This window comes from Ranitomeya variabilis, chromosome 6, assembly GCF_051348905.1.
Source record: "Ranitomeya variabilis isolate aRanVar5 chromosome 6, aRanVar5.hap1, whole genome shotgun sequence".
NCBI lineage: Eukaryota > Metazoa > Chordata > Amphibia > Anura > Dendrobatidae > Ranitomeya > Ranitomeya variabilis.
In genome coordinates, this window is record NC_135237.1 from 22,886,841 (window position 1) to 22,914,599 (window position 27,759).

Consider the following 27,759-nt stretch of genomic DNA (forward strand, 5'->3'; position numbering starts at 1 on the left):
TATTCCTGATTACTGCAAATGTGAACGGAGGCAAAGGAGCAAAGAACGAGATCGCCACCTGGTGGCTAAGTGCAAGGTAACATCAGGCTTAAGGACACTGCACCCGGTCTGGCAGCTCAGGACTCCGCACAATGGCCGCTGGGGCTCAAGTTTTAAAAAGTTCAATATGGGGAGATCTCTTGTGGGGTCTTTGCATTGTGCAGAATCTGCTCTGCTTTTACTGCTAGAGGGAAACACTGAGCGGTTCTGTACGTCCTCATTCAACACTAACGTGAGAGGCGCCGAAATATCACAAATGGTGGACAGGAAAGGAAAAAGCAGCCGCCTTTGTGTTCTCCGGAATGACCCCTTTAAATCCAGAAACAACGTGACAGGTGGAGCAGACAGGAATCCTCGGAAAACTGCAGGGGCCTGGAATCAGAAGGTGAGAAAAGCCGCGGCCTGAACCCAGTGGGATCCGATCCGGCCCCCACAGACAGCAGGAGAGGGGCCCCCACAGACAGCAGGAGAGGGGCCCCCACAGACAGCAGGAGAGGGGCCCCCACAGACAGCAGGAGAGGGGCCACATCACACACACATGGACCGTTTCCACAGAGGAGATCCCACACGCCTCCCCCTGACGGTGGAGATCTCAGCCTCCCCCATCCTTGTACCTCTCGCTCCTCCGCCTCTCTCCTGTGTGATCTCCCCCCCCATGTGCGCTGCTCATCCGCACATTTCCGTCTGACACCCTAGAACCTGTGACTCCTCCCTTTGCCCCCCACCTCTGTCACCTTCTTCCTCTAGACGGTACCCACCCCCACTTAGTTAAACTGCACGCATCCACCAACCTAGCTCAGCGCCGAGCCCCCAACCTCCACTCTTCACGCCTCCCCCATCACCTCCTTTTAAGGGCTACATACCCACATTTTCTTAATGTGCACACATCCTCCTCCCTCTGCGCGCTGCCTCACCATCACCTCCTCCCTCTGCGCGCTGCCCCACCATCACCTCCTCCCTCGGCGCGCCGCCCCACCATCACCTCCGCCCTCGGCGCGCCGCCCCACCATCACCTCCTCCCTCGGCGCACCGCCCCACCATCACCTCCTCCATCGGCGCGCCACCCCACCATTCCTCCACCCTCGGCGCTGCCCCACCATCACCTCCTTCTCGGCGCGCTGCCCCACCATCACCTTGATCCTCGGCGCGCCGCCCCACCATCTACTCCTCCCTCGGTGCGCTGCCCCACCATCTCCTCCATCCTCAGTGCGCCGCCCCACCATCACCTCCGTCCTCGGTGCGCCGCCCCACCATCACCTCCTCCCTCGGCGCCCCAGCCCACCATCACCTCCTCCCTCGGTGCGCTGCCCCACCAGCACCTCGTCAATCTGCGCACCGCCCCACCAGCACCTTCTCCCTCTGCGTGCTGCCCCACCATCATCTCCTCCCTCGGCGCCCCGCCCCACCATCACCTCCTCCTTCAGTGCGCTGCCCCACCATCACCTTCTCCCTCGGCGCGCCGCCCCACCATCTCCTCCTCCCTCGGCGCCCCAGCCAACCATCACCTCCTCCCTCGGCCCCACCACTTCCTCCCCTCTGCGCGCCGCCCCACCAGCACCTCGTCAATCTAAGCACCGCCCCACCAGCACCTTCTCACTCTGCGCGACACCCCACCAGCACCTTCTTATTCTGAGCGCCGCCCCGCCAGCACCTTTTCCCTCTGCGCACCACTCGCGCCTCTTTCCTATCCGCATCTTCTCAGGTTCTTAGTTTTCCGCTGGCGACCATGGACGGCACAGAGCAGTGAGCATTGTACACGGTTTAATGACAGACTGGGAATGCGGTGCCGGTCAGGGCGCGCCCCGGAAGCAGCGGACGTCGCCCGTTCCCTTAAGTGTCAATTAGATAAAAGGCAGAATATTAACAGTGTAAAGCGGCTGCGCCCGTCACTCTTCGGTCGTCTCCTTCTTTCCGGTCTCCTGTCCTTCGAACACGGGATATTTATTCTCCACCTCCGTCCAAGTGAGGAAGCCGTTGGCCAAGTCTCGGACGATCACCGGGAGCTCAGAGATCTGGAATAAGATGGAGAACAATGATAAAATCACCAAGATCCCAATAATTAGTCACCCCTCTGCCCCCGCAGCGCGTTATCGTGCAGGTGGGGGCTTTGGATGCCCCTTCGTCTTAATTACAACCCTTTACCTCGGCCCTGATCTGCCGCATGGTGTCGCGGTCTCGGAGCGTGGCCGTGTGTGGGGTGCGGTTCACTGTGTCAAAGTCTATTGTGATACCGAAGGCAACACCGATTTCATCCGTCCGGGCGTAGCGCCTCCCGATGGATCCAGACGAGTCGTCCACTTTGTGCGACACCCCGTTTCTGGTTAAAGCTTCGGCTGCAGAAAAAGAAAATATCATTGCGCATCTGGAATCCAGAGATGCATTTGCAATTCTTCTTGTTTACAGATCAGAGGCCAATCAGGACGGCACGTCTGCTGAAAAACATTTTCGCATTACAGCAGGGACCTCATGAAGATATTAAAAAAAAAAGTGCAGAAAAGCATCATTACATCTGACATGTAAAGCAATGCAGTGCTGCAATCCTGTCACATGTCCATCACTAATCCGGCTGGTCAACGTATAATTTTTTATACAAGACTGATCTTCCCCTTTAACCCCTTAATCCCATATGGCGTACTATCCTGTCAAGGTGACCTGGGACTTAATTCCCAGTGACGGGATAGTACGTCATACGCGATCAGCCGCGCTCACGCCGATCGCGGCCGGGTGTCAGCTGCCTATCGCAGCTGACATCCGGCACTATGTACCAGGAGGGGTCACGGACCGCCCCCGGCACATTATCCCCCGGCACAGCGCGATCAAACATGATCGCGGTGTACCGACGGTATAGGGAAGCATCGCGCAGGGAGGAGGCTCCCTGCGGGCTTCCCTGAGACCCCCGGAGCAACGCGATGTGATGCGAGGGTCTCCTACCTCCTTCCTCGCCGCAGGTCCCGGATCCAAGATGGCCGCGGCATCCGGGTCCTGCAGGGAGAAAGGTGGCTTACCGAGCGCCTGCTCAGAGCAGACGCTTGGTAATCCTGCAACCCTGCACAGCAGATCGCCGATCTGTCAGAGTGCTGTGCACACTGTCAGATCATCGATCTGTGATGTCCCCCCCGGGACAAAGTAAAAAAAAAAAATTTCCACATGTGTAAAAAAAAAATAAAAAAATTATTCCTAAATAAATAATAAAAAAAATATATATATTATTCCCATAAATTTCTTTATCTAAATTAAAAAAACAAAACAATAAAAGTACACATATTTAGTATCACCGCGTCCGTAACGACCCAACCTATAAAACTGCCCCACTAGTTTACCCCTTCAGTAAACACCGTAAGAAAAAAAAAAAAAAAAAAAAACGAGGCAAAAAACAACGCTTTATTACCATACCGCCGAACAAAAAGTGGAATAACACGCGATCAAAAAGACTGATATAAATATCCATGGTACCGCTGAAAACGTCATCTTGTCCCGCAAAAAACGAGCCGCCATACAGCATCATCAGCAAAAAAAAAAAAAAGTTATAGTCCTGAGAATAAAGCTATGCAAAAATAATTATTTTTTCTATAAAATAGTTTTTATCGTATAAAAGCGCCAAAACATTAAAAAATGATATAAATGAGATATCGCTGTAATCGTACTGACCCGACGAATAAAACTGCTTTATCAATTTTACCAAACGCGGAACGGTATAAACGCCTCCCCCAAAAGAAATTCATGAATAGCAGGTTTTTGGTCATTCTGCCTCACAAAAATCGGAATAAAAAGTGATCAGAAACGGTCACGTGTCCGAAAATGTTACCAATAAAAACGTCAACTCGTCCCGCAAAAAACAAGACCTCACATGACTCTGTGGAGCAAAATGTGGAACAATTATAGGTCTAAAAATGTGGAGACGCAAAAACTTTTTTGCTATAAAAAGCGTCGCTGGTTTCACACTTGCGTTTTTGTCTGCAGCGTTTTTTGCACAAAAAAACACATGCGTTTTTTCCCTATATTTAACATTGAAAACGCATGGGTTTTTTGTACGCGTTTGGTGGCGTTTTGAAACGCATGCGTTTTTTTTCTGCATGCGTTCATTTTCAGAAATACAACCTGCAGTATTTTCTTGCGTTTTTAAGCACATGCGTTTGTTTGCGTTAAAAACGCATGCGTTTTTATAGAAAAAAAACAGAAAACACACTGAAAAGCCACCCACCACCATCAAGGTGATAAAGGGATCCAAACCCTAACCCTAACTCAACCCCTAACCTCACCCCTAACCGTTTAATGAACATTTTCTGACAGTCATAGTGCCACGTATTTAAGTGCCACGTATTTAAGTGCCACGTGTTTCAGTGCCACGTATTTCAGTGCCACGTATTTCAGTCACGTTTAGGGTTAGGGTTAGGGGTAGGGTTGGGGCTAAAGTTAGGGTTAGGATTACATTTACGGTTTGGATTAGGGTTGGGATTAGAAATAGAGGTGTGTCAGGGTTAGGGGTGTGGTTAGGGTTACCGTTGGGATTAGGGTTAGGGGTGAGGTTAGGGGTAGGGTTTCAGGTAGAATTGGAGGTTTCCACTGTTCAGGCACATCAGGGGCTCTGCAAACGCGACATGGCGTCCGATCTCAATTCCAGCCAATTCTGCGTTGAAAAAGTAAAACAGTGCTCCTTCCCTTCCGAGCTCTCCCGTGCGCCCAAAAAGGGGTTTACCCCAACATATGTGTTATCAGCGTACTCGGGACAAATTGTACAACAACTTCTGGGGTCCAAGTTCTCTTGTTATCCTAGGGAAAATAAAAATTTGGGGGGCTAAAAATCATTTTTGTGGGAAAAAAAAGATGTTTTATTTTCACGGCTCTGCGTTATAAACTGTAGTGAAACACTTGGGGGTTCAAAGTTCTCACAACACATCTAGATAAGTTCCTTGGGGGGTCTAGTTTCCAATATGGGGTCACTTGTGGGGGGTTTCTACTGTTTGGGTACATCAGGTGCTCTGCAAATGCAATGTGACGCCTGCAGACCAATCCATCTAAGTCTGCATTCCAAATGGCGCTCCTTCCCTTCCGAGCTCTGTCATGCGCCCAAACGGTGGTTCCCCCCACATATGGGGTATCAGCGTACTCAGGACCAATTGGAAAACAAATTTTGGGGTCCAATTTATTCTGTTACCCTTGTAAAAATACAAAGCTGGGGGCTAAAAAATCATTTTTGAGAAAAAAAAATATATATTTTCACGGCTCTGCGTTATAATCTGTAGTGAAACACTTGGGGGTTCAAAGCTCTCAAAACACATCTAGATAAGTTCCTTAGGGGGTCTACTTTCCAAAATGGTGTCACTTGTACAGGGTTTCAATGTTTAGGCACATCAGGGGCTCTCCAAACGCAACATGGCGTCCCATCTCAATTCCAGTCAATTTTGCATTGAAAAGTCAAATGGCGCTCCTTCCCTTCCGAGCTCTGCCCTGCGCCCAAACAATGGTTTACACCCACATATGGGGTATCAGCGTACTCAGGACAAATTGCACAACATTTTTTGGGATCCAATTTCTTCTCTTACCCTTGGGAAAATAAAAAATTGGGGGCGAAAAGATCATTTTTGTGAAAAAATATGATTTTTTTATTTTTACGGCTCTGCATTATAAACTTCTGTGAAGCACTTGGTGGGTCAAAGTGCTCACCACACATCTAGATAAGTTCCTTAGGGGGTCTACTTTCCAAAATGGTGTCACTTGTAGGGGGTTTCAGTGTTTAGGCACATCAGGAGCTCTCCAAACGCAACATGGCGTCCCATCTCAATTCCAGTCAATTTTGCATTGAAAAGTCAAACGGCGCTCCTTCGCTTCCGAGCTCTGCCATGCGCCCAAACAGTGGTTTACCCCCACATTTGGGGTATCAGCGTACTCAGGACAAATTGTACAACAACTTTTGGGGTCCATTTTCTCCTGTTACCCTTGGTAAAATAAAACAAATTGGAGCTGAAATAAATTTTGTGTGAAAAAAAGTTAAATGTTCATTTTTATTTAAACATTCCAAAAATTCCTGTGAAACACCTGAAGGGTTAATAAACTTCTTGAATGTGGTTTTGAGCACCTTGAGGGGTGCAGTTTTTAGAATGGTGTCACACTTGGGTATTTTCTATCATATAGACCCCTCAAAATGACTTCAAATGAGATGTGGTCCCTAAAAAAAAATGGTGTAAAAATGAGAAATTTCTGGTCAAATTTTAACCCTTATAACTCCCTAACAAAAAAAATTTTGGTTCCAAAATTGTGCTGATGTAAAGTAGACACGTGGGAAATGTTACCTATTAAGTATTTTGTGTGACATATCTCTGTGATTTAAGGGCATAAAAATTCAAAGTTGGAAAATTGCGAAATTTTCTAAATTTTCGCCAATTTTCCGTTTTTTTCACAAATAAACGCAAGTTATATAGAATAAATTTTACCACTAACATGAAGTACAATATGTCACGAGAAAACATTGTCAGAATCGCCAAGATCTGTCAAAGCGTTCCAGAGTTATAGCCTCATAAAGGGACAGTGGTCAGAATTATAAAAATTGGCCCGGTCATTAACGTGCAAACCACCCTCGGGGCCTAAGGGGTTAAGCAGTTTCCAGTGATCCCTATCCTAAGCCATGCAGTGATCGGGGTATGCCGAGAGTCACTACAGGTTGAAGACCACTATCTTGCTCTACAATAGGAAATTCAAGTGCATAAATGTTGCTTAACAAAAACACTTTAATTACAAGTTACTCTTCAAAAAAACAAAAAAATCAAACTTCGGAAAAATCTAAATGTTCCCCATTTCCCCCACAAGAGAGCGATAAGTGTCTGCAGCTTCCATTCATATCGCCCAATAGTGGTGACAACTGTCTGCAACTCACATGCAGGCGAATGGGAGAAACGCGCACTGATCGCCCCCCGGTGGCGACTTTAATGACAGATACTTACATAATTCCTTGACGAAAGGTATAAACTCCTGATTTTGGCTTAGTGGCAGCACCGAACACTTGTACGGGGCTACAATGGGTGGAAAACTAAAATACTAAAAAAAAAAAAGAAGAGAAAATAAGATTTGGTTACTGACTGTACTGATAGTTCAAAAGCTGCCATTATAATTGCCTGGATCTCCATAAGGTTATCATAAAAAACATGGGAACAAGAAAAAGTTAGAGAAAGAGAAAAAAAAAGTTAGCAAAAGACAAAGCTAGCAACAGAGAAAGCTAGCAACAGAGAAAGCTAGCAACAGAGAAAGCTAGCAACAGAGAAAGCTAGCAACAGAGAAAGCTAGCAACAGAGAAAGCTAGCAACAGAGAAAGCTAGCAACAGAGAAAGCTAGCAAAACAGAAAGCTAGCAAAAGAGAAAGCTAGCAACAGAGAAAGCTAGCAACAGAGAAAGCTAGCAACAGAGAAAGCTAGCAACAGAGAAAGCTAGCAACAGAGAAAGCTAGCAACAGAGAAAGCTAGCAACAGAGAAAGCTAGCAACAGAGAAAGCTAGCAACAGAGAAAGCTAGCAACAGAGAAAGCTAGCAACAGAGAAAGCTAGCAACAGAGAAAGTTAGCAAAACAGAAAGCTAGCAAAAGAGAAAGCTAGCAAAAGAGAAAGCTAGCAAAAGAGAAAGTTAGCAAAAGAGAAAGTTAGCAAAAGAGAAAGTTAGCAAAAGAGAAAGTTAGCAAAAGAGAAAGTTAGCAAAAGAGAAAGTTAGCAAAAGAGAAAGTTAGCAAAAGAGAAAGTTAGCAAAAGAGAAAGTTAGCAAAAGAGAAAGTTAGCAAAAGAGAAAGTTAGCAAAAGAGAAAGCTAGCAAAAGAGAAAGCTAGCAACAGAGAAAGCTAGCAACAGAGAAAGCTAGCAAAAGAGAAAGCTAGCAACAGAGAAAGCTAGCAAAAGAGAAAGCTAGCAAAAGAGAAAGTTAGCAAAAGAGAAAGTTAGCAAAAGAGAAAGTTAGCAAAAGAGAAAGCTAGCAACAGAGAAAGCTAGCAAAAGAGAAAGCTAGCAAAAGAGAAAGTTAGCAAAAGAGAAAGCTAGCAAAAGAGAAAGCTAGCAACAGAGAAAGCTAGCAAAAGAGAAAGCTAGCAAAAGAGAAAGCTAGCAAAAGAGAAAGTTAGCAAAAGAGAAAGTTAGCAAAAGAGAAAGTTAGCAAAAGAGAAAGTTAGCAAAAGAGAAAGTTAGCAAAAGAGAAAGTTAGCAAAAGAGAAAGTTAGCAAAAGAGAAAGTTAGCAAAAGAGAAAGTTAGCAAAAGAGAAAGTTAGCAAAAGAGAAAGCTAGCAACAGAGAAAGCTAGCAACAGAGAAAGCTAGCAACAGAGAAAGCTAGCAACAGAGAAAGCTAGCAACAGAGAAAGCTAGCAACAGAGAAAGCTAGCAACAGAGAAAGCTAGCAACAGAGAAAGCTAGCAACAGAGAAAGCTAGCAACAGAGAAAGCTAGCAACAGAGAAAGTTAGCAAAAGAGAAAGTTAGCAAAAGAGAAAGTTAGCAAAAGAGAAAGTTAGCAAAAGAGAAAGTTAGCAAAAGAGAAAGTTAGCAAAAGAGAAAGTTAGCAAAAGAGAAAGCTAGCAACAGAGAAAGCTAGCAACAGAGAAAGCTAGCAACAGAGAAAGCTAGCAACAGAGAAAGCTAGCAACAGAGAAAGCTAGCAACAGAGAAAGCTAGCAACAGAGAAAGCTAGCAACAGAGAAAGCTAGCAACAGAGAAAGCTAGCAACAGAGAAAGCTAGCAACAGAGAAAGCTAGCAACAGAGAAAGCTAGCAACAGAGAAAGCTAGCAACAGAGAAAGTTAGCAAAACAGAAAGCTAGCAAAAGAGAAAGCTAGCAAAAGAGAAAGCTAGCAAAAGAGAAAGTTAGCAAAAGAGAAAGTTAGCAAAAGAGAAAGTTAGCAAAAGAGAAAGTTAGCAAAAGAGAAAGTTAGCAAAAGAGAAAGTTAGCAAAAGAGAAAGTTAGCAAAAGAGAAAGTTAGCAAAAGAGAAAGTTAGCAAAAGAGAAAGTTAGCAAAAGAGAAAGTTAGCAAAAGAGAAAGCTAGCAAAAGAGAAAGCTAGCAACAGAGAAAGCTAGCAAAAGAGAAAGCTAGCAAAAGAGAAAGTTAGCAAAAGAGAAAGTTAGCAAAAGAGAAAGTTAGCAAAAGAGAAAGTTAGCAAAAGAGAAAGCTAGCAACAGAGAAAGCTAGCAAAAGAGAAAGCTAGCAAAAGAGAAAGTTAGCAAAAGAGAAAGCTAGCAAAAGAGAAAGCTAGCAACAGAGAAAGCTAGCAAAAGAGAAAGCTAGCAAAAGAGAAAGTTAGCAAAAGAGAAAGTTAGCAAAAGAGAAAGTTAGCAAAAGAGAAAGCTAGCAACAGAGAAAGCTAGCAACAGAGAAAGCTAGCAACAGAGAAAGCTAGCAACAGAGAAAGCTAGCAACAGAGAAAGCTAGCAACAGAGAAAGCTAGCAACAGAGAAAGCTAGCAACAGAGAAAGCTAGCAACAGAGAAAGTTAGCAAAACAGAAAGCTAGCAAAAGAGAAAGCTAGCAAAAGAGAAAGCTAGCAAAAGAGAAAGCTAGCAAAAGAGAAAGTTAGCAAAAGAGAAAGTTAGCAAAAGAGAAAGTTAGCAAAAGAGAAAGTTAGCAAAAGAGAAAGTTAGCAAAAGAGAAAGTTAGCAAAAGAGAAAGTTAGCAAAAGAGAAAGTTAGCAAAAGAGAAAGTTAGCAAAAGAGAAAGCTAGCAACAGAGAAAGCTAGCAACAGAGAAAGCTAGCAACAGAGAAAGCTAGCAACAGAGAAAGCTAGCAACAGAGAAAGCTAGCAAAAGAGAAAGCTAGCAAATAAGAAAGTTAGCCAAACACCCCAGGGTTAAGCAGGAATGGCTACAAGGCTACAGTCCCGTGTGTTGAGTCCTTACCGTCCTCTGCTCGTCCCCTTGTCGAATCTGGAATGTGTGCTCGAAAACGGTGTACATGATCCTCCCCAGACCAAATGAGGGCTCAATTACATTTGGTACAATTTCCTCCACTGAAAACAAAAATCTAAATATTAATTATCATTGAGAGTTAACGAAGCTGCACAAGACGCTATCGCACACGTGAGACGCTAGTAAGAGAGGGGTCAGAGGCAATCGCAGGCCTCTTCTTCTCGCCATCAGGCACTCAATGCCAGGAGCCCTGGGACCCCGGGGGGACACGAGGACGGCCAGGGCCCGCCTGTGTGAGGAGAGCGGGGGTTAACCACTTGGTGACAACTGTAGACTCAGGAAGGGATCGTCTTGTGTTTTCCCTACTGAATACAGGAGAAATGCTAAAACGAGGGGTCCGAATGCTGGGACCCCCAGTGACATGGACCGATGGACCGCAGTGTTTTCATCGTTGCACATTCTTGATACCTACGTCCTTTACTGTACAGGTTTGGTAAAACTTTTTCCTTATTATTAAAGCTCATGTATTTTAGGCTCTACTTTTTTGTAATGTGGTTTCCATTAAACATTTTCGCTTTTACAGCCTTTTCTTTCTAGGACTGCAAACGCAAAACAGAGTTAACTGGGAATCCATCAGTGAGCTCGGAGCCGTTCTTATTGCTTGTATCAAAAGTGATCAGCACCTGAGGAGCAGTAACCACAAACCGCTGATCTGCAGGAAGGTCACGGGCAGAGTTACAAGTAGGGAAAATGATGGCGGCCCAGCAGCACAGAGTATTTCAGCACAGTGGGGGGTCCATTACTCTACCATGTATCGTCTTCTGAAACTTCTTCACGCTGACCATGTCCTTCGTCAGCTGAAACGTCTTCCCTTCTGTTTCAATAGTGAATTCCCTGAAAAAAAAAAAAAAAAAAGATTAAAGTCACGGCACGAAGAAAGCGACAACCTGACTCACAGTCCCCTAATCCAGCAAAAGACCCCTTTATCCAGCATCTGATGGTCTGGAAGCAGAATCGCCTCTCACCAGAATACCGGGGTCCTACGTGTCGCCCCCTCCCCCGCCGGACACACTCACCCTTTTTCTTCCAGAAGCTTCTCCATTTCGGAGACGTAGCAGGCGTCACAGATGGCGAGGTATTCCATGGCCAGCTTGGCGTCCTTCTTGTACGTCTTACCGATCGCTCCCTTATTGGCCTCAAACTGGACGACGTTTATGGTTTTGTGCAACGGAGTTAAGAAAACAGAAAAAAGGCAGCAAAAAGGATCAAAGACAAATCATAGGAGCAGAAGGGACGCCAGGAAGGCAAAGATAATGGTGGTAGAGCGCCACCAGCAGGAAAAACATGGCATTAATACCGTGCAGTGACCAATGCAGTCACTGAACATACACTACTGACCCTGAGTTACATCCTGTATTATACTCCAGAGCTGCACTCACTATTCTGCTGGTGCAGTCACTGTGTACATACATTACATTACTGATCCTGAGTTACATCCTGTATTATACCCCAGAGCTGCACTCACTATTCTGCTGGTGCAGTCACTGTGTACATGCATTACATTACTGATCCTGAGTTACATCCTGTATTATACCCCAGAGCTGCACTCACTATTCTGCTGGTGCAGTCACTGTGTGCATACATTACATTACTGACCCTGAGTTACCTCCTGTATTATACCCCAGAGCTGCACTCACTATTCTGCTGGTGCAGTCACTGTGTACATACATTACATTACTGACCCTGAGTTACCTCCTGTATTATACCCCAGAGCTGCACTCACTATTCTGCTGGTGCAGTCACTGTGTACATACATTACACTACTGATCCTGAGTTACATCCTGTATTATACCCCAGAGCTGCACTCACTATTCTGCTGGTGCAGTCACTGTGTACATACATTACATTACTGACCCTGAGTTACCTCCTGTATTATACCCCAGAGCTGCACTCACTATTCTGCTGGTGCAGTCACTGTGTACATACATTACATTACTGATCCTGAGTTACATCCTGTATTATACCCCAGAGCTGCACTCACTATTCTGCTGGTGCAGTCACTGTGTGCATACATTACATTACTGACCCTGAGTTACCTCCTGTATTATACCCCAGAGCTGCACTCACTATTCTGCTGGTGCAGTCACTGTGTACATACATTACATTACTGATCCTGAGTTACATCCTGTATTATACCCCAGAGCTGCACTCACTATTCTGCTGATGCAGTCACTGTGTACATACATTACTGATCCTGAGTTACATCCTGTATTATACCGCAGAGCTGCACTCACTATTCTGCTGGTCCAGTCACTGTGTACATACATTACTGATCCTGAGTTACCTCCTGTATTATACTCCAGAGCTGCACTCACTATTCTGCTGGTGCAGTCACTGTGTACATACATTACATTACTGATCCTGAGTTACCTCCTGTATTATACCCCAGAGCTGCACTCACTATTCTGCTGGTGCAGTCACTGTGTACATACATTACATTACTGATCCTGAGTTACCTCCTGTATTATACCCCAGAGCTGCACTCACTATTCTGCTGGTGCAGTCACTGTGTACATACATTACATTACTGATCCTGAGTTACATCCTGTATTATACCGCAGAGCTGCACTCACTATTCTGCTGGTCCAGTCACTGTGTACATACATTACATTACTGATCCCGAGTTACATCCTGTATTATACCCCAGAGCTGCACTCACTATTCTGCTGGTGCAGTCACTGTGTACATACATTACATTACTGATCCTGAGTTACCTCCTGTATTATACTCCAGAGCTGCACTCACTATTCTGCTGGTCCAGTCACTGTGTACATACATTACATTACTGATCCTGAGTTACATTCTGTATTATACTCCAGAGCTGCACTCACTATTCTGCTGGTGCAGTCACTGTGTACATACATTACATTACTGATCCTGAGTTACCTCCGGTATTATACCCCAGAGCTACACTCACTATTCTGCTGGTGCAGTCACTGTGTACATACATTACATTACTGATCCTGAGTTACATCCTGTATTATACCCCAGAGCTGCACTCACTATTCTGCTGGTGCAGTCACTGTGTACATACATTACATTACTGATCCTGAGTTACCTCCTGTATTATACTCCAGAGCTGCACTCACTATTCTGCTGGTGCAGTCACTGTGTACATACATTACATTACTGATCCTGAGTTACCTCCTGTATTATACTCCAGAGCTGCACTCACTATTCTGCTGGTGCAGTCACTGTGTACATACATTACATTACTGATCCTGAGTTACCTCCTGTATTATACTCCAGAGCTGCACTCACTATTCTACTGTTTACAGACATTATATTCACCAAAACTAACGCCCATAACGCTGGTCTCTTCCTGTACTTGATTCTTTTTTATTCGTTTGTGTTTTTATTATACTGTCATATATTTGATAATAAAATTTATATTATCTAAACCAGCGTTATGGGCGTTAGTTGTGGTGAATATTTGTAGATTTTTGCCTTATGTTGAAATTTATTATTAAGTTCACTTATTGGTGTTGATGTTTACAGACATTGTTTAAAAAATTGTATACAGCTTAATAAGGATATTGGTTCCTTAAGAGGTTTCTCAGCCACAAGTGGCACTTTTGTAGCTCTGGCGTGGCAAGAAAGATCATAACATGAACGATCGGCACAGCCAACGATTTCTATCCATCCCTAAGATAACAAAAAAAGGAGACAGTCAGTAAGATGGCACAGTGGAAAAAAAAAAAAAGAAAAAAAAAGTAAATTAAATGTACAGTGCAGTTCAAAGCTCTGGCCACTAGATGGCGCCAATGCCAAAGAAAACTGTAAAGATTACTACTGGGACAACTCAGGAGGCCAGGGGACGGGAGGACGGGGACAGTGGGGACGGGGTTGTGGGGACGGGGACAGTGGGGACGGGGACAGTGGGGACGGGAGGACGGGGTTGTGGGGATGGGGTTGTGGGACTGGGACAGTGGGGACGGGAGGACGGGGACGGGAGGACGGGTACAGTGGGGACGGGAGGACGGGTACAGTGGGGACGGGAGGACGGGTACAGTGGGGACGGGAGGACGGGTACAGTGGGGACGGGAGGACGGGTACAGTGGGGACGGGAGGACGGGTACAGTGGGGACGGGAGGACGGGTACAGTGGGGACGGGAGGACGGGTACAGTGGGGACGGGAGGACGGGTACAGTGGGGACGGGAGGACGGGTACAGTGGGGACGGGAGGACGGGTACAGTGGGGACGGGAGGACGGGTACAGTGGGGACGGGAGGACGGGTACAGTGGGGACGGGAGGACGGGTACAGTGGGGACGGGAGGACGGGTACAGTGGGGACGGGAGGACGGGTACAGTGGGGACGGGAGGACGGGTACAGTGGGGATGGGGTTGTGGGACGGGGACAGTGGGGACGGGAGGCCGGGTACAGTGGGGATGGGGTTGTGGAACGGGGACAGTGGGGACGGGGACAGGGCCAGGCGCTCACTTTCCTAGTCCTCTGTGGGTCCAGTTGGTTTTTCGGCTACTCACATAGGAGGTTTTGGACTCGGCGTCCCAGCAGTCGCAGGCGTAGTGCGCCATCTCGTTCTCCATGTGCTGCCGGAATCGCAGCTTCTCCGGAGAGATCCCGACTTTAGTGAGGTACAGATAGATCCTTCCGATGAAGTATCCCAGGACCGAGTTATTGATGACGCCCTGCGGTCACAGCACAGTCCGCATTACAGGGGGCAGCGCACAGAAGACGGCGGTAATAAAGGGGGGCCGACCACTCACCTGCTCCACGGCGTCCCCCAGCCTCATCTTCTTCGCCGACTCCCCGCTGAGTTGGGCTTTGGATGAATACAGCAGAATATTCAGGTCGGCCACGTTCTCGAATCTGGGGTGAACCTTCTCGCTGGGGTCCACGAAGTGCTCGATTTCTGCCATTGTGAATTCCCTGCGGAAAAAAAAAAAGACAGAAAAATGAGAAACTATCGCTATTCAGAAATGGGATGCAGCTTTGGATGTGACCATAGAGGGGTGCTCCTCGTAGCCGGAGCGAGCAGAGCTTGGGGTCACATCTCAAAACGGGGGGGGGGGGAAGAAGTCGCTTAGTGTCACGTGAAGCCGAAATCTACCCTCTGCAGGGTGAAGAACAGGAAGGGTTAACCGCAGATCAACCTGATCATAAAACACTGATTATAATCACATACACCCCAGAGAGTCGGCCAGATGTAATCACATACACCCCGGAGAGTCGGCCAGATGTAATCACATACACCCCGGAGAGTGGCCCAGATATAATCACATACACCCCGGAGAGTGGCCCAGATGTAATCACATACACCCCAGAGAGTCGGCCAGATGTAATCACATACACCCTGGAGAGTGGCCCAGGTGTAATCACATACACCCCGGAGAGTGGCCCAGATGTAATCACATACACCCCGGAGAGTGGCCCAGATGTAATCACATACACCCCGGAGTGGCCCAGATGTAATCACATACACCCCGGAGAGTGGCCCAGATGTATATCACATACACCCCGGAGAGTCGCCCAGATGTATATCACATACACCCCGGAGAGTCGGCCAGATGTAATCACATACACCCCGGAGAGTCGGCCAGATGTAATCACATACACCCCGGAGAGTGGCCCAGATATAATCACATACACCCCGGAGAGTGGCCCAGATATAATCACATACACCCCGGAGAGTCGCCCAGATGTAATCACATACACCCCGAAGAATGGCCCAGATATAATCACATACACCCCGGAGAGTGGCCCAGATATAATCACATACACCCCAGAGAGTCGGCCAGATGTAATCACATACACCCCGGAGAGTCGGCCAGATGTAATCACATACACCCCGGAGAGTGGCCCAGATATAATCACATACACCCCGGAGAGTGGCCCAGATGTAATCACATACACCCCAGAGAGTCGGCCAGATGTAATCACATACACCCTGGAGAGTGGCCCAGGTGTAATCACATACACCCCGGAGAGTGGCCCAGATGTAATCACATACACCCCGGAGAGTGGCCCAGATGTAATCACATACACCCCGGAGTGGCCCAGATGTAATCACATACACCCCGGAGAGTGGCCCAGATGTATATCACATACACCCCGGAGAGTCGCCCAGATGTATATCACATACACCCCGGAGAGTCGGCCAGATGTAATCACATACACCCCGGAGAGTCGGCCAGATGTAATCACATACACCCCGGAGAGTGGCCCAGATATAATCACATACACCCCGGAGAGTGGCCCAGATATAATCACATACACCCCGGAGAGTCGCCCAGATGTAATCACATACACCCCGAAGAATGGCCCAGATATAATCACATACACCCCGGAGAGTGGCCCAGATATAATCACATACACCCCAGAGAGTCGGCCAGATGTAATCACATACACCCCGGAGAGTCGGCCAGATGTAATCACATACACCCCGGAGAGTCGGCCAGATGTAATCACATACACCCCAGAGAGTCGGCCAGATGTAATCACATACACCCCGGAGGAACGCCCAGATGTAATCACATACACCCCGGAGGAACGCCCAGATGTAATCACATACACCCCGGAGAGTGCCCAGATATAATCACATACACCCCGGAGAGTCGCCCAGATATAAATCACATACACCCCGGAGAGTCAACCAGATATAAATCACACACACCCCGGAGGAACGCCCAGATATTATCACATACACCCCAGATGGTCGGCCAGATAGCTTTCCAGTCTAACCAGTCAGACCAATTGAAAGTGCAATTCTACATACAGACACCAGAGGGTGCAGCATTTCTTATGTCCAATGTCACCTTTGCTTTGTATAGTTTTATTTTACATTACTGAATGCGTTTTTGGCTTAAGAATTTTTGCAATAGTTTCATGTAAAATGTTGCACCCTTTAGCTCCTACAGCCTCTATGTACCACCACACATATCAAGCTGCAGAATAAGTTACTGGTGAGTCCCTAAGTGATGCTTGCCCGATAGCTGAAGGTGTCCACATCCTTCACTCCAGATGAAACCTACGTTTTACACCAATTTCTGTAATATTGTTTAGTTCTTACTAACACAGAGCTCCAGATCTTCTGCTTAGATGAGCTAAAAAATTGTCTTCCTGCAGCCGCCACTAGGGGGAGCTTTCTGTACTATGGAGTGCAATGTATGCAGAGCAGAGCTCCCTCTAGTGGTGGCTGCAGGTAGTGAGAATTCTGGCATTTAACCAGTTATGTTCATGCAGGGAATCTGATATTAGTAGACGGCCCCCCACGTGGACGTACCGCACTCGAATGAGACCGGAGCGGGGGGAGATCTCGTTTCTGAACGAGTTCCCTATCTGAGCAGCAGCAAATGGCAGCTTTCCCTGATTAAATTCCAGGAGGCGCTTGAAGTTGAGGAAGATTCCTTGTGCAGTTTCCGGTCTCAGGTACCTGTAATGGGAGAAGGAAAAAAATTAATTTTGATATTAAACATTCCCTGACGCGTCTCAGATCATAGGTACAATCATTTCTATAGGAGACGTCGTCTCGTTCCTCCATAGTCACAACCTTGTTATCCTCTAGATACTAATACTCCATGGCGCACGCATCTATACAGGCGATTGGCTGCCAGGAAGAGCTAAGGGAGGGACGGGAGCAGGCACACGAGACGCAGTGAGGATGACGAGGGTAGGCGGCTGCTTCCACGTACCCCGTCATGTTGCCCCCAGGACCGATGGACGTCTGGAACATCAGATTGAATGACACCGGAGGGGAGAGGTCATTTTGGGTGATGGGAGATTTCACGTTGTACTTGATGAAGAGCTCCGCCAGTTCTTGCTGACCGTAATTGTCCATCTGTGCAACCAGAAAAATGCTGATTATCCAGAAACCTGGACATGTATACATACGCCGGCGAGCAGGGGGTCCGAGAACGAGTATCTGCCCCACCTGTGTCAGCACACTCTCCATCTCCGCCTTCTTCTCCGCCGTACACTTCTTGTCCGACATCAGCTTCTGAAGATGAGCTGCAGGGACAAGAAAATGCCGCCATATAGTGAGATCCTCAAGGGCCGCCACATCTGCAGAATGCACCGCCGTATCCCGGCACTAGGTGGCGCTAGGTGCAGACGCGTGGACCGACGGACGGGGAAGGATCACTTGCCTTTTAGAAGATGGTCGGCTCGGAAGCATTCTCCGTTCTTAACGTCTTTAACCATGAAATCTGCAAACTTGTCCACGTGTCCGGACGTCCTGAGGAAGATGAGAGTGTGAGGACTTATTCAACAAACATGGAAGGAATCGGAAACCCGCCCGAATCTTATGAAAAAGATGAAGGTAGGGCTGAAAATCAGAACACGGCGAGAATAAAAAAGGCTTCACAGACACTGGGAGTCGTGCACGGGTTCTTACTTGAGGACGGGCTCGGGGGTGAGCATGGTGCAGTCGATCTCCAGGATCTGCTCCTCTTGGATGAAGTGCTGTCTCCACGTCTGGATGATGTTGTTCTTTAAAGCGCAGCCGACGGGTCCGAAGTCGTAGAGTCCGCTGACGCCTGCAGCCAGAGCGGAGGACACGGGGCGATTACAGGCTGCAGCCGACCCAAGAACGGGGTCCTGGTGGTAATACACAACGTGGACTCCGCGTGGCGCTATCCTACATCCTGACCGTCTTGTATTTCCTCCCACTTCCCCCTGTACTGTATATCTGGCCTACAGCCTCCGACTACACTGGGCTTCATTTGTAGTCTGTTCCCACGGTGACACATTCCATACCGGAGCTGTATACACCAAACGATACGAATTTAAAGGCGCTTCATTCTATTTTAATATTCCGCAGCTTGATGGCGGCCCCGGCCTGGGTGCAAACATTGTTTTTTTACGACCCTTTGGATGCAGACTCGTACATTGTAAAGCTTCCATCCCCGAGGAGTATTCGAACTGGATGCAATTGCAGCAAATCCTCAGCTATGAGGAATAACTACAATTACCAGCATGCCTTGGCAGCTAGGAGACATATTCAGCCGTCTCCAGGGCGGACACATTTTTCCGGCACAGTCCATTTATCTTTTTTTAATTAAACTTTACAACTAGAAAACTAATTAAAGAAAATAAAAGTCTGGGCGTCGGGAAGAAGAATGTGGCGTAATCGGGGTTTATGGATGTAAATGAAGCTGCGGCAGAGGCCAAGAAACTGCATAAAAAGCTAATTATAGAGGGATCACACCCAGGGAGGGCCCGGCCTCCACAGCCTGATCATAAGCTGCAGTTACTGCTGGCGGACACTAGAGGGCGAGAGGTGCAATTAAAGGGACGTCGCTACTGATCATAAGCTGCAGTTACGGATGGCAGACACTAGAGGGCGAGAGGTGCAATTAAAGGAACCTTGCTAATCTACACCATCTGCGGGGGTCCGACCCATCTGGAGACCAAAGAGGCTGCAGTGCTATTTCTAACGCTGCGTCCCCCTTTACTATTTTTTCCCTGCAAGTAAACGGAGCTGTGCTGCAAATCCTCTGTGCTGCAGATGGGCAGGGAATATTCAGAGGCGGACGCAATGTCAGAAGTTTACAGTTACAAACCTAAAGCTTCGCACAGCTGAGGGTTTGTTACACTTGAATCCAGTCCAGACGAGCCTTCAGGCTGAAGGATTCAGATTCTCCTGTGCTGATACATTGTAACAAACGCACAGCTTGATAGAAGATCTGTGCTTCTTCGCTCACAGAGGACTATCTAGACTAGACGCAAAAGTAACAAACCCTCAGCTGTAAGAAGTTATTAGGCAAGTACAGGGAGTTTCATCCCCTATTCAGTGACAGCAAGCAGAGCTAGGCCTCCCTGGCAGCACGCACCTCCGTATATAGCGAAGGCCTGGTCGTAAAAGAAGCGTCTTTTCAGGGTGTCCTCCATCTTGGTCCGGTCCACGATGTCGTCCTTGGGCTGCAGAGACAGTTCCTACAGACACGACACAAGGTTACAGTCTGCACTTACAGCCTCAGGAGCTGCACTCACAATTCTGCTGGGTTTAAGTAGAAACAGTCAGCAAGCTTGTCAGACAGACAGACAATAGAACACCAGATATGGACACTGAACAAGCAGGGAATGCTGGGAGATTTCAGCTCCTAGCAGAATTATCATCTAGTGATGATCCATCCAGAGCAGCGTTCATAATTCTGCCAGGTGAATAGTGACTCAAATCTGTGAACGCGACTCACTGCCCCGACCTGCTGCTGAGCTGTGAAGGATCCTTCTCCGGGGAAGCAGTGCTGCAGTGTAAAGCATGCTTGCGAGGAGCCAGACATGTCCTGGAAGGGTGACTCTTACCCGGGCTTCCAGGGTTCTTTTTCGGGCCTTCAGTTCTGCCACCGCCCGGTCCACATCCACCTGAGGAGCCTTCTCCTCCTTCAGCTTCCGGACGACATCCCCCTGCGGAGCGAGAAGAGAAGGTCTGAGGCTCGCTCCCTCATTGAAATGATTCTTAAAGGCAATGTCTGCAGTTATATGAATGCAGCCTGCAGTGTAAAGCATGGAGGATTGTGCCTTCTTTATAAACATGCACATAGCACATGTCTGGGGCTCAGAGGTTTTATATCACAGCTCTCTACACACAGTCCTGAACTTCGCCAGGACGAGCAGAATTATAACCGCCATGCTTTGCACTGCAGGCTGCACTCACAAAATTATGCAAAATAGGAAACGTTTTGTTACAAAGTGTCAGTCCGACAGCTCAACCTTGTTGTTTAGTTTCCTAATCCACCCGTGACGACCCCCCCGCTGGGTGACCTGTCCCGGGATCGGGGCCCCTGGTAACGTACAGCGGCCCCAGATCTATAAATCCAGAGATTTTACATCCTAATCCGATGGTATTACACAAACAAAGCAATGCAGCCCTGCTGGCCACAGCTGAAGGTTTGTTACAATGTATCCGTGGAAGGAAGAGAAACAAGTCTCCTGCCCAATACCATAAGGATGTGTAATTCTGCACTGATACATTGCAACAAACGCTCAGCTGTGTGAGCAGAACCGGGAACCTCCAGGCTTTCATCTTGTGGGTGTGAAAAAGAAAACTGAAACTTACTGACAGCAACAAAGATCTCTAAAATGGCGACAAGCAACGTAGATCAGAAAATAAAAGGGGTTTTATGTTCCTTTAAATCGGCATTAATGGGGCAAAGAAACGTCGGATCATCAGATATTCTGGATTAATGGATGTTTGTAGAAATGCATAAAAAAACAAAAATACAAATACAAATTGTGCGGCTGCTGACACTAAACTTCTCATTATTATGTTATGAAACGGGTGTCGGATTGCCAGACTTTCTGGATTAGCAGATTCCAGATTGAAAATATTTTCACGGAAAAGTAATTAAACTTTTATTTTTCATAAAAATGAGAAATGCCTCTTAAAAGAAAAACTTTTAGAAAAACATGGCTGCTTTCTTCCCAAAATAGCGCCACACCTGAACGCAGGCGGCATGTGGTATTGCACCTCAGACCCGTTCACGCTAATGGAACCGAGCTGCAATGCCGGTCACGACCACGTGCACAGGTGAGGAGCTGCTGAGCTGCAATGCCGGTCACGACCACGTGCACAGGTGAGGAGCTGCTATACCGGTCACGACCACGTGCACAGGTGAGGAGCTGCTGAGCTGCGATACCGGTCACGACCACGTGCACAGGTGAGGAGCTGCTGAGCTGCAATGCCGGTCACGACCACGTGCACAGGTGAGGAGCTGCGATACCGGTCACAACCACGTGCACAGGTGAGGAGCTGCTATACCGGTCACGACCACGTGCACAGGTGAGGAGCTGCTGAGCTGCAATGCCGGTCACGACCACGTGCACAGGTGAGGAGCTGCTATACCGGTCACGACCACGTGCACAGGTGAGGAGCTGCTGAGCTGCGATACCGGTCACGGCCACGTGCACAGGTGAGGAGCTGCGATACCGGTCACAACCAGGTGCACAGGTGAGGAGCTGCTATACCGGTCACGACCACGTGCACAGGTGAGGAGCTGCTATACCGGTCACGACCACGTGCACAGGTGAGGAGCTGCTATACCGGTCACGACCACGTGCACAGGTGAGGAGCTGCTGAGCTGCGATACCGGTCACGACCACGTGCACAGGTGAGGAGCTGCTGAGCTGCAATGCCGGTCACGACCACGTGCACAGGTGAGGAGCTGCGATACCGGTCACAACCACGTGCACAGGTGAGGAGCTGCTATACTGGTCACGACCACGTGCACAGGTGAGGAGCTGCTGAGCTGCAATGCCGGTCACGACCACGTGCACAGGTGAGGAGCTGCGATACCGGTCACGACCACGTGCACAGGTGAGGAGCTGCTGAGCTGCGATACCGGTCACGACCACGTGCACAGGTGAGGAGCTGCGATACCGGTCACAACCACGTGCACAGGTGAGGAGCTGCTGAGCTGCGATGCCGGTCACGACCACGTGCACAGGTGAGGAGCTGCTGAGCTGCAATGCCGGTCACGACCACGTGCACAGGTGAGGTGCTGCTGAGCTGCAATACCAGTAACGACCACGCAGCCATGTTATTCCAATGCTGGACAATCCCTTTAAAATGGATATTTCTAAAATGTAAAGTTATGCAGAGAATAGCTCACTAATCGCTGGGCTGGGGGTCCAATTGCTGGGAACCCCTCTGCAGAGGCATGCTCGACCTCCGTCCCCTTCATTTTCTCCAGGGGTCCCATAGGTCTGATCATCGGTGAGGGGGTCCTGCCCCAGTGGCGGTCACAAATGTGCGCTGACACTCCATTAAAGCCTATGCGAGTGCCGACAATAGCTGAGCGCTGGACTTATTAGTGGGGGGTCCCAGCAGTCAGACCCTCGCTGATCTAGCCTTGTCAAAGGCGAGAAAAAAAAAAAAAAAAAAGATTTGTAGGAGCCTGGATTTGTGGCCCTGTCGGTAGTCAGGGGCCACCAGACCTGAGACCAGTGAACCTCCTCCTACCTGCCGGGTGATGAGAGGAGATGGCAGCAGGTGGGAGGAGGGGGGCCGCTGGTCTCAGGTCTGGGGGCCACAAATCCAGGGTGCTGTGAACCTTCGGGGCCATCTCTAGTGGTAACGTGAGGGTTAATGGTCCTCTATGAGCGCATCCCCCTCTATTTGATAAAGACCACTTGGAGTAGCTCCAGGATCCAAAAATGGCCCCCTTAAAAAAATAAAATAAAAGGAAGAAGAAACAGCTAAAAAAACACAACTAAAGAAAATAAGAGATAAAAAAAAAGAAAAAGAAAAACAAAGATTAAATAATGAAAAATGAAAAAACCTAAGGAAAATAAAAAAAAACCTTTAGAAACTAAAATAAAGGAGCAAAAAAAAACAATAACTTTCATTCCCAGACTCGTCATCCAAGATGTGGGAATGTCAGGCGACGGCTTTAAAGGGCTCAAAGACAGGTAAAAAATAAGGATCAGTCAAAAATAATGTAAACAAAAAAAATAAAAATACACAGGAGAGGACAACGTGGGGGATTATTTTGACTGGGATCTTCCATTTAAAGGGCCAGTGTCCTATAAATGTAATTTCCCTCATCTCCCAGCACAGACACTTTGGATTCTCTTCTTTCTTTGCTTTTTTCTTGGAGAAACGTGGCAGGAGGAGGCGCCTGGGGGAAACCCTCATCCTCCGCGCTCTGCAGCAACATATGGAAATCCTAGAAGTGGACACGTCTTCAGTCTGCACCAAATTCTCTGCAAATCATGACCCCCATCGTGTTCTGTACGATATCCAGCCAAGAATGGGGGTGCTCTGCCGGGGGCGCAGAAATCAGCCCGAATATAGTGCTTGTATGTGCCGTCTACTCGGGCAGAGCCGCTGCGCTCTGTAATTGGCTGCAGCGCTGGAGACCTGAGGTCACCGCTGCAGACAATAACAGACATCAGGAGAGGTGGGGAAAAAATCTCAGCGCTGGACCTGGGGAGGGTGAGTAAAGCACTATTTGTGCCTGTTGGCTTAGAATAAACTGCAGCCGGGAACAAGAGATTTCCAAAACCAGAAAACCCCCTTTTCTTATGATCCATTCAGAAGTCGGACCCCGGCGAGTGACGATCAATAGTTGTTATTATTAGTTCTCCCCGCCGACCCCACAGGTCAGTAAGTTCTGGAATATCCCAGAAATCAAAATCATTAAAAGTTATCCTCCATCTGGACCACAGAGACCCCCTCTGACCGCCAGAATGGGGCCCCATAACTGCCCCGTAAGAATGCAGCAGAGCGCGGGCTCGACCACCGCTGCATTCATTCCCTAAGGGGGGCGAGTCCGGGCCCCTCCTGTCCGGAGGTGGTCTGATCTCCAGATCTCAACCATCACTGTAGATGTAGAGGAAGGATTGCCCCTTTAAACGGGACATCCCAGCTGTGGGACCCCAGAGGTCAGTAAGTTACAGCATGTTCCCCCATAAACCCCGTTCAGGTGCATCTGCGGGCGACTGTATTCAGCCACTGAGGACACCACAATGGCCCCGGGTGTCTGTCTGACCTCCGGGCTCACCAGTCTGTGCGGAGCTGCAGGACTGGAAGGGTTAATGCCACTCACACTGCAAAGGTCAACAGGTCAGGTCAAGAGGTCAGGCGAGGTTACCTAACAGTAAAGAGCCAACATGAGGCATCCTGCACCTGGACGGCAGGTAGATGGGGCTCCGCCCACTGAGGATACATTGTAGCTGCTTTGTCTCCGCCCCCTGGACCCAAACTGCAGTCACTCAGCAAAAGTCCAAGGGCTTCCACATCGCGAAATATTGCTTTCTGTTATCAGCCACCGAGGGGTGAAGTGGAGATCCATGTTACAGCACAGGAGTCACAATATGTAAAGTGCACCCCCAGATTATACAGGACCGGATCCCACTATACAGTGCACCCCCAGATTATACAGGACCGGATCCCACTATACAGTGCACCCCCAGATTATACAGGACCGGATCCCACTATACAGTGCACCCCCAGATTATACAGGACCGGATCCCACTATACAGTGCACCCCCAGATTATACAGGACCAGATCCCAGTATACAGTGCACCCCCAGATTATCCAGGATCGGCTCCCAGTATACAGCACACCCCCAGATTATACAGGATCGGCTCCCACTATACAGTGCACCCCCAGATTATACAGGACTGGATCCCAGTATACAGTGCACCCCCAGATTATACAGGACCGGATCCCAGTATACAGTGCACCCCCAGATTATACAGGACTGGATCCCAGTATACAGCGCACCCCCAGATTACACAGGACCGGATCCCACTATACAGCGCACCCCCAGATTATACAGGACCGGATCCCACTATACAGGACCGGATCCCATTATACAGCACACCCCCAGATTATACAGGACCGGATCCCATTATACAGTGCATCCCCAGATTATACAGGACCGGATCCCATTATACAGCGCACCCCCAGATTATACAGGACTGGATCCTTTATATACAGCGCACCCCCAGATTATACAGGACCGGATCCCATTATACAGTGCATCCCCAGGTTATACAGGAATGGATCCCATTATACAGTGCATCCCCAGATTATACAGGACTGGATCCCTTATATACAGCGCACCCCCAGATTAGGCTACGTTCACATTTGCGTTGTGTGCCGCAGCGTCGGCGACGCAACGCACAACGCAAACAAAAACGCAGCAAAACGCATGCACAACGCTGCGTTTTGCGCCGCATGCGTCCTTTTTTTGGTTGATTTTGGACGCAGCAAAAATGCAACTTGCTGCGTTCTCTGCGCCTGGACGCGTGCCCCGCAGTGACGCATGCGGCGCAAAACGCAAGTGCAACGCATGTCCATGCGCCCCCATGTTAAATATAGGGGCGCATGACGCATGCGGCGACGCTGCGGCGCAGACCGCAAATGTGAACGTAGACTTATACAGGACCGGATCCCATTATACAGTGCATCCCCAGATTATACAGGACCGGATCCCATTATACAGCGCACCCCCAGATTATACAGGACTGGATCCCTTATATACAGCGCACCCCCAGATTATACAGGACCGGACCCCATTATACAGCGCACCCCCAGATTATACAGGACCGGATCCCATTATACAGGACCGGATCCCATTATACAGTGCACCCCCAGATTATAGAGGACCGGATCCCATTATACAGCGCACCCCCAGATTATACAGGACCGGATCCCATTATACAGCGCACCCCCAGATTATACAGGACCGGATCCCATTATACAGCGCACCCCCAGATTATACAGGACCGGATCCCATTATACAGGACCGGATCCCATTATACAGTGCACCCCCAGATTATACAGGACCGGATCCCATTATACAGCGCACCCCCAGATTATACAGGACCGGATCCCATTATACAGCGCACCCCCAGATTATACAGGACCGGATCCCATTATACAGCGCACCCCCAGATTATACAGGACCGGATCCCATTATACAGCGCACCCCCAGATTATACAGGACCGGATCCCATTATACAGGACCGGATCCCATTATACAGCGCACCCCCAGATTATACAGGACCGGATCCCATTATACAGCGCACCCCCAGATTATACAGGACCGGATCCCATTATACAGCGCACCCCCAGATTATACAGGACCGGATCCCATTATACAGCGCACCCCCAGATTATACAGGACCGGATCCCATTATACAGCGCACCCCCAGATTATACAGGACCGGATCCCATTATACAGCGCACCCCCAGATTATACAGGACCGGATCCCATTATACAGCGCACCCCCAGATTATACAGGACCGGATCCCATTATACAGCGCACCCCCAGATTATACAGGACCGGATCCCATTATACAGCGCACCCCCAGATTATACAGGACCGGATCCCATTATACAGCGCACCCCCAGATTATACAGGACCGGATCCCATTATACAGCGCACCCCCAGATTATACAGGACCGGATCCCATTATACAGCGCACCCCCAGATTATACAGGACCGGATCCCACTATACAGCGCACCCCCAGATTATACAGGACCGGATCCCATTATACAGCGCACCCCCAGATTATACAGGACCGGATCCCATTATACAGCGCACCCCCAGATTATACAGGACCGGATCCCATTATACAGCGCACCCCCAGATTATACAGGACCGGATCCCATTATACAGCGCACCCCCAGATTATACAGGACCGGATCCCATTATACAGCGCACCCCCAGATTATACAGGACCGGATCCCATTATACAGCGCACCCCCAGATTATACAGGACCGGATCCCATTATACAGCGCACCCCCAGATTATACAGGACCGGATCCCATTATACAGCGCACCCCCAGATTACACAGGACTGGATCCCACTATACAGCACACCCCCAGATTATACAGGACTGGATCCCTTATATACAGCGCACCCCCACATTACTGCTCTCTTCCCTGCTCACCTGCTCTCTCACCGCCAGCCTCAGCGGCGCCAGCAGCTCCTCCACATTCACCTCCTCCACATTCACCTCCATGGCTGGGGGCACTTTGGGGGGCGCCGGGGGTCGGTACTTGGAGACTGGAGCTCGGGCGTGCCGGGTGTGCGGGGACAGGGAGCCGGGCAGACGGCGCAGCAGCAGCAGCAGAGCGGGGAGGGACCTCAGCACGAGCATCACCCCCTCACTGCATGATGAAATCTCTGCCGCAACCACCGCCGGAAAGCGACACCGCCGGCCACCCGCCGCGCTCTACGGCCCGGAAGTGCGCAGTCAGCCATCTTGGCTGTGGGCATAATACCCTGACCTTCTGCAGCCTAGTGGGGGTATGCTGGGGGTTGTAGTGCTCATTGACCATGAGGAAGCGTGGGCTCATTGTAATGTTAGCTTTCA

The 27,759-nt window shown here is 48.7% G+C and overlaps 1 protein-coding gene across 1 annotated transcript; it reads right to left on the minus strand.

The window, feature by feature from the left end:
• Window positions 1-1,783: 1,783 nt before the first annotated feature.
• On the minus strand, window positions 1,784-27,648 carry GARS1 (glycyl-tRNA synthetase 1). Its single transcript, XM_077268036.1, has 17 exons — window positions 27,334-27,648; window positions 20,228-20,329; window positions 19,756-19,858; window positions 18,318-18,459; window positions 18,070-18,158; window positions 17,856-17,932; window positions 17,617-17,762; window positions 17,208-17,357; window positions 14,692-14,854; window positions 14,449-14,613; window positions 13,500-13,607; window positions 10,979-11,124; window positions 10,711-10,796; window positions 9,894-10,003; window positions 6,978-7,071; window positions 2,182-2,372; window positions 1,784-2,051 (listed from the first exon to the last, which is right to left on the minus strand). Exons 1-17 carry the CDS (start codon window positions 27,541-27,543, stop codon window positions 1,926-1,928), a joined length of 2,208 nt encoding a protein of 735 aa, XP_077124151.1. The 5' UTR covers window positions 27,544-27,648; the 3' UTR covers window positions 1,784-1,925.
• Window positions 27,649-27,759: the final 111 nt, after the last annotated feature.

Excerpts from the sequence above, each read along its gene's own strand:
- GARS1 (XM_077268036.1), bottom strand. The coding sequence starts at position 27,543 with ATGCTCGTGCTGAGGTCCCTCCCCGCTCTGCTGCTGCTGCTGCGCCGT. Across the intron at positions 14,614-14,691 it reads TGGGGGACGCCGTGGAGCAG|GGCGTCATCAATAACTCGGT; the intron begins GTGAGTGGTCGG and ends CTGTGACCGCAG. Across the intron at positions 2,052-2,181 it reads TGCGGCAGATCAGGGCCGAG|ATCTCTGAGCTCCCGGTGAT; the intron begins GTAAAGGGTTGT and ends ATCTTATTCCAG.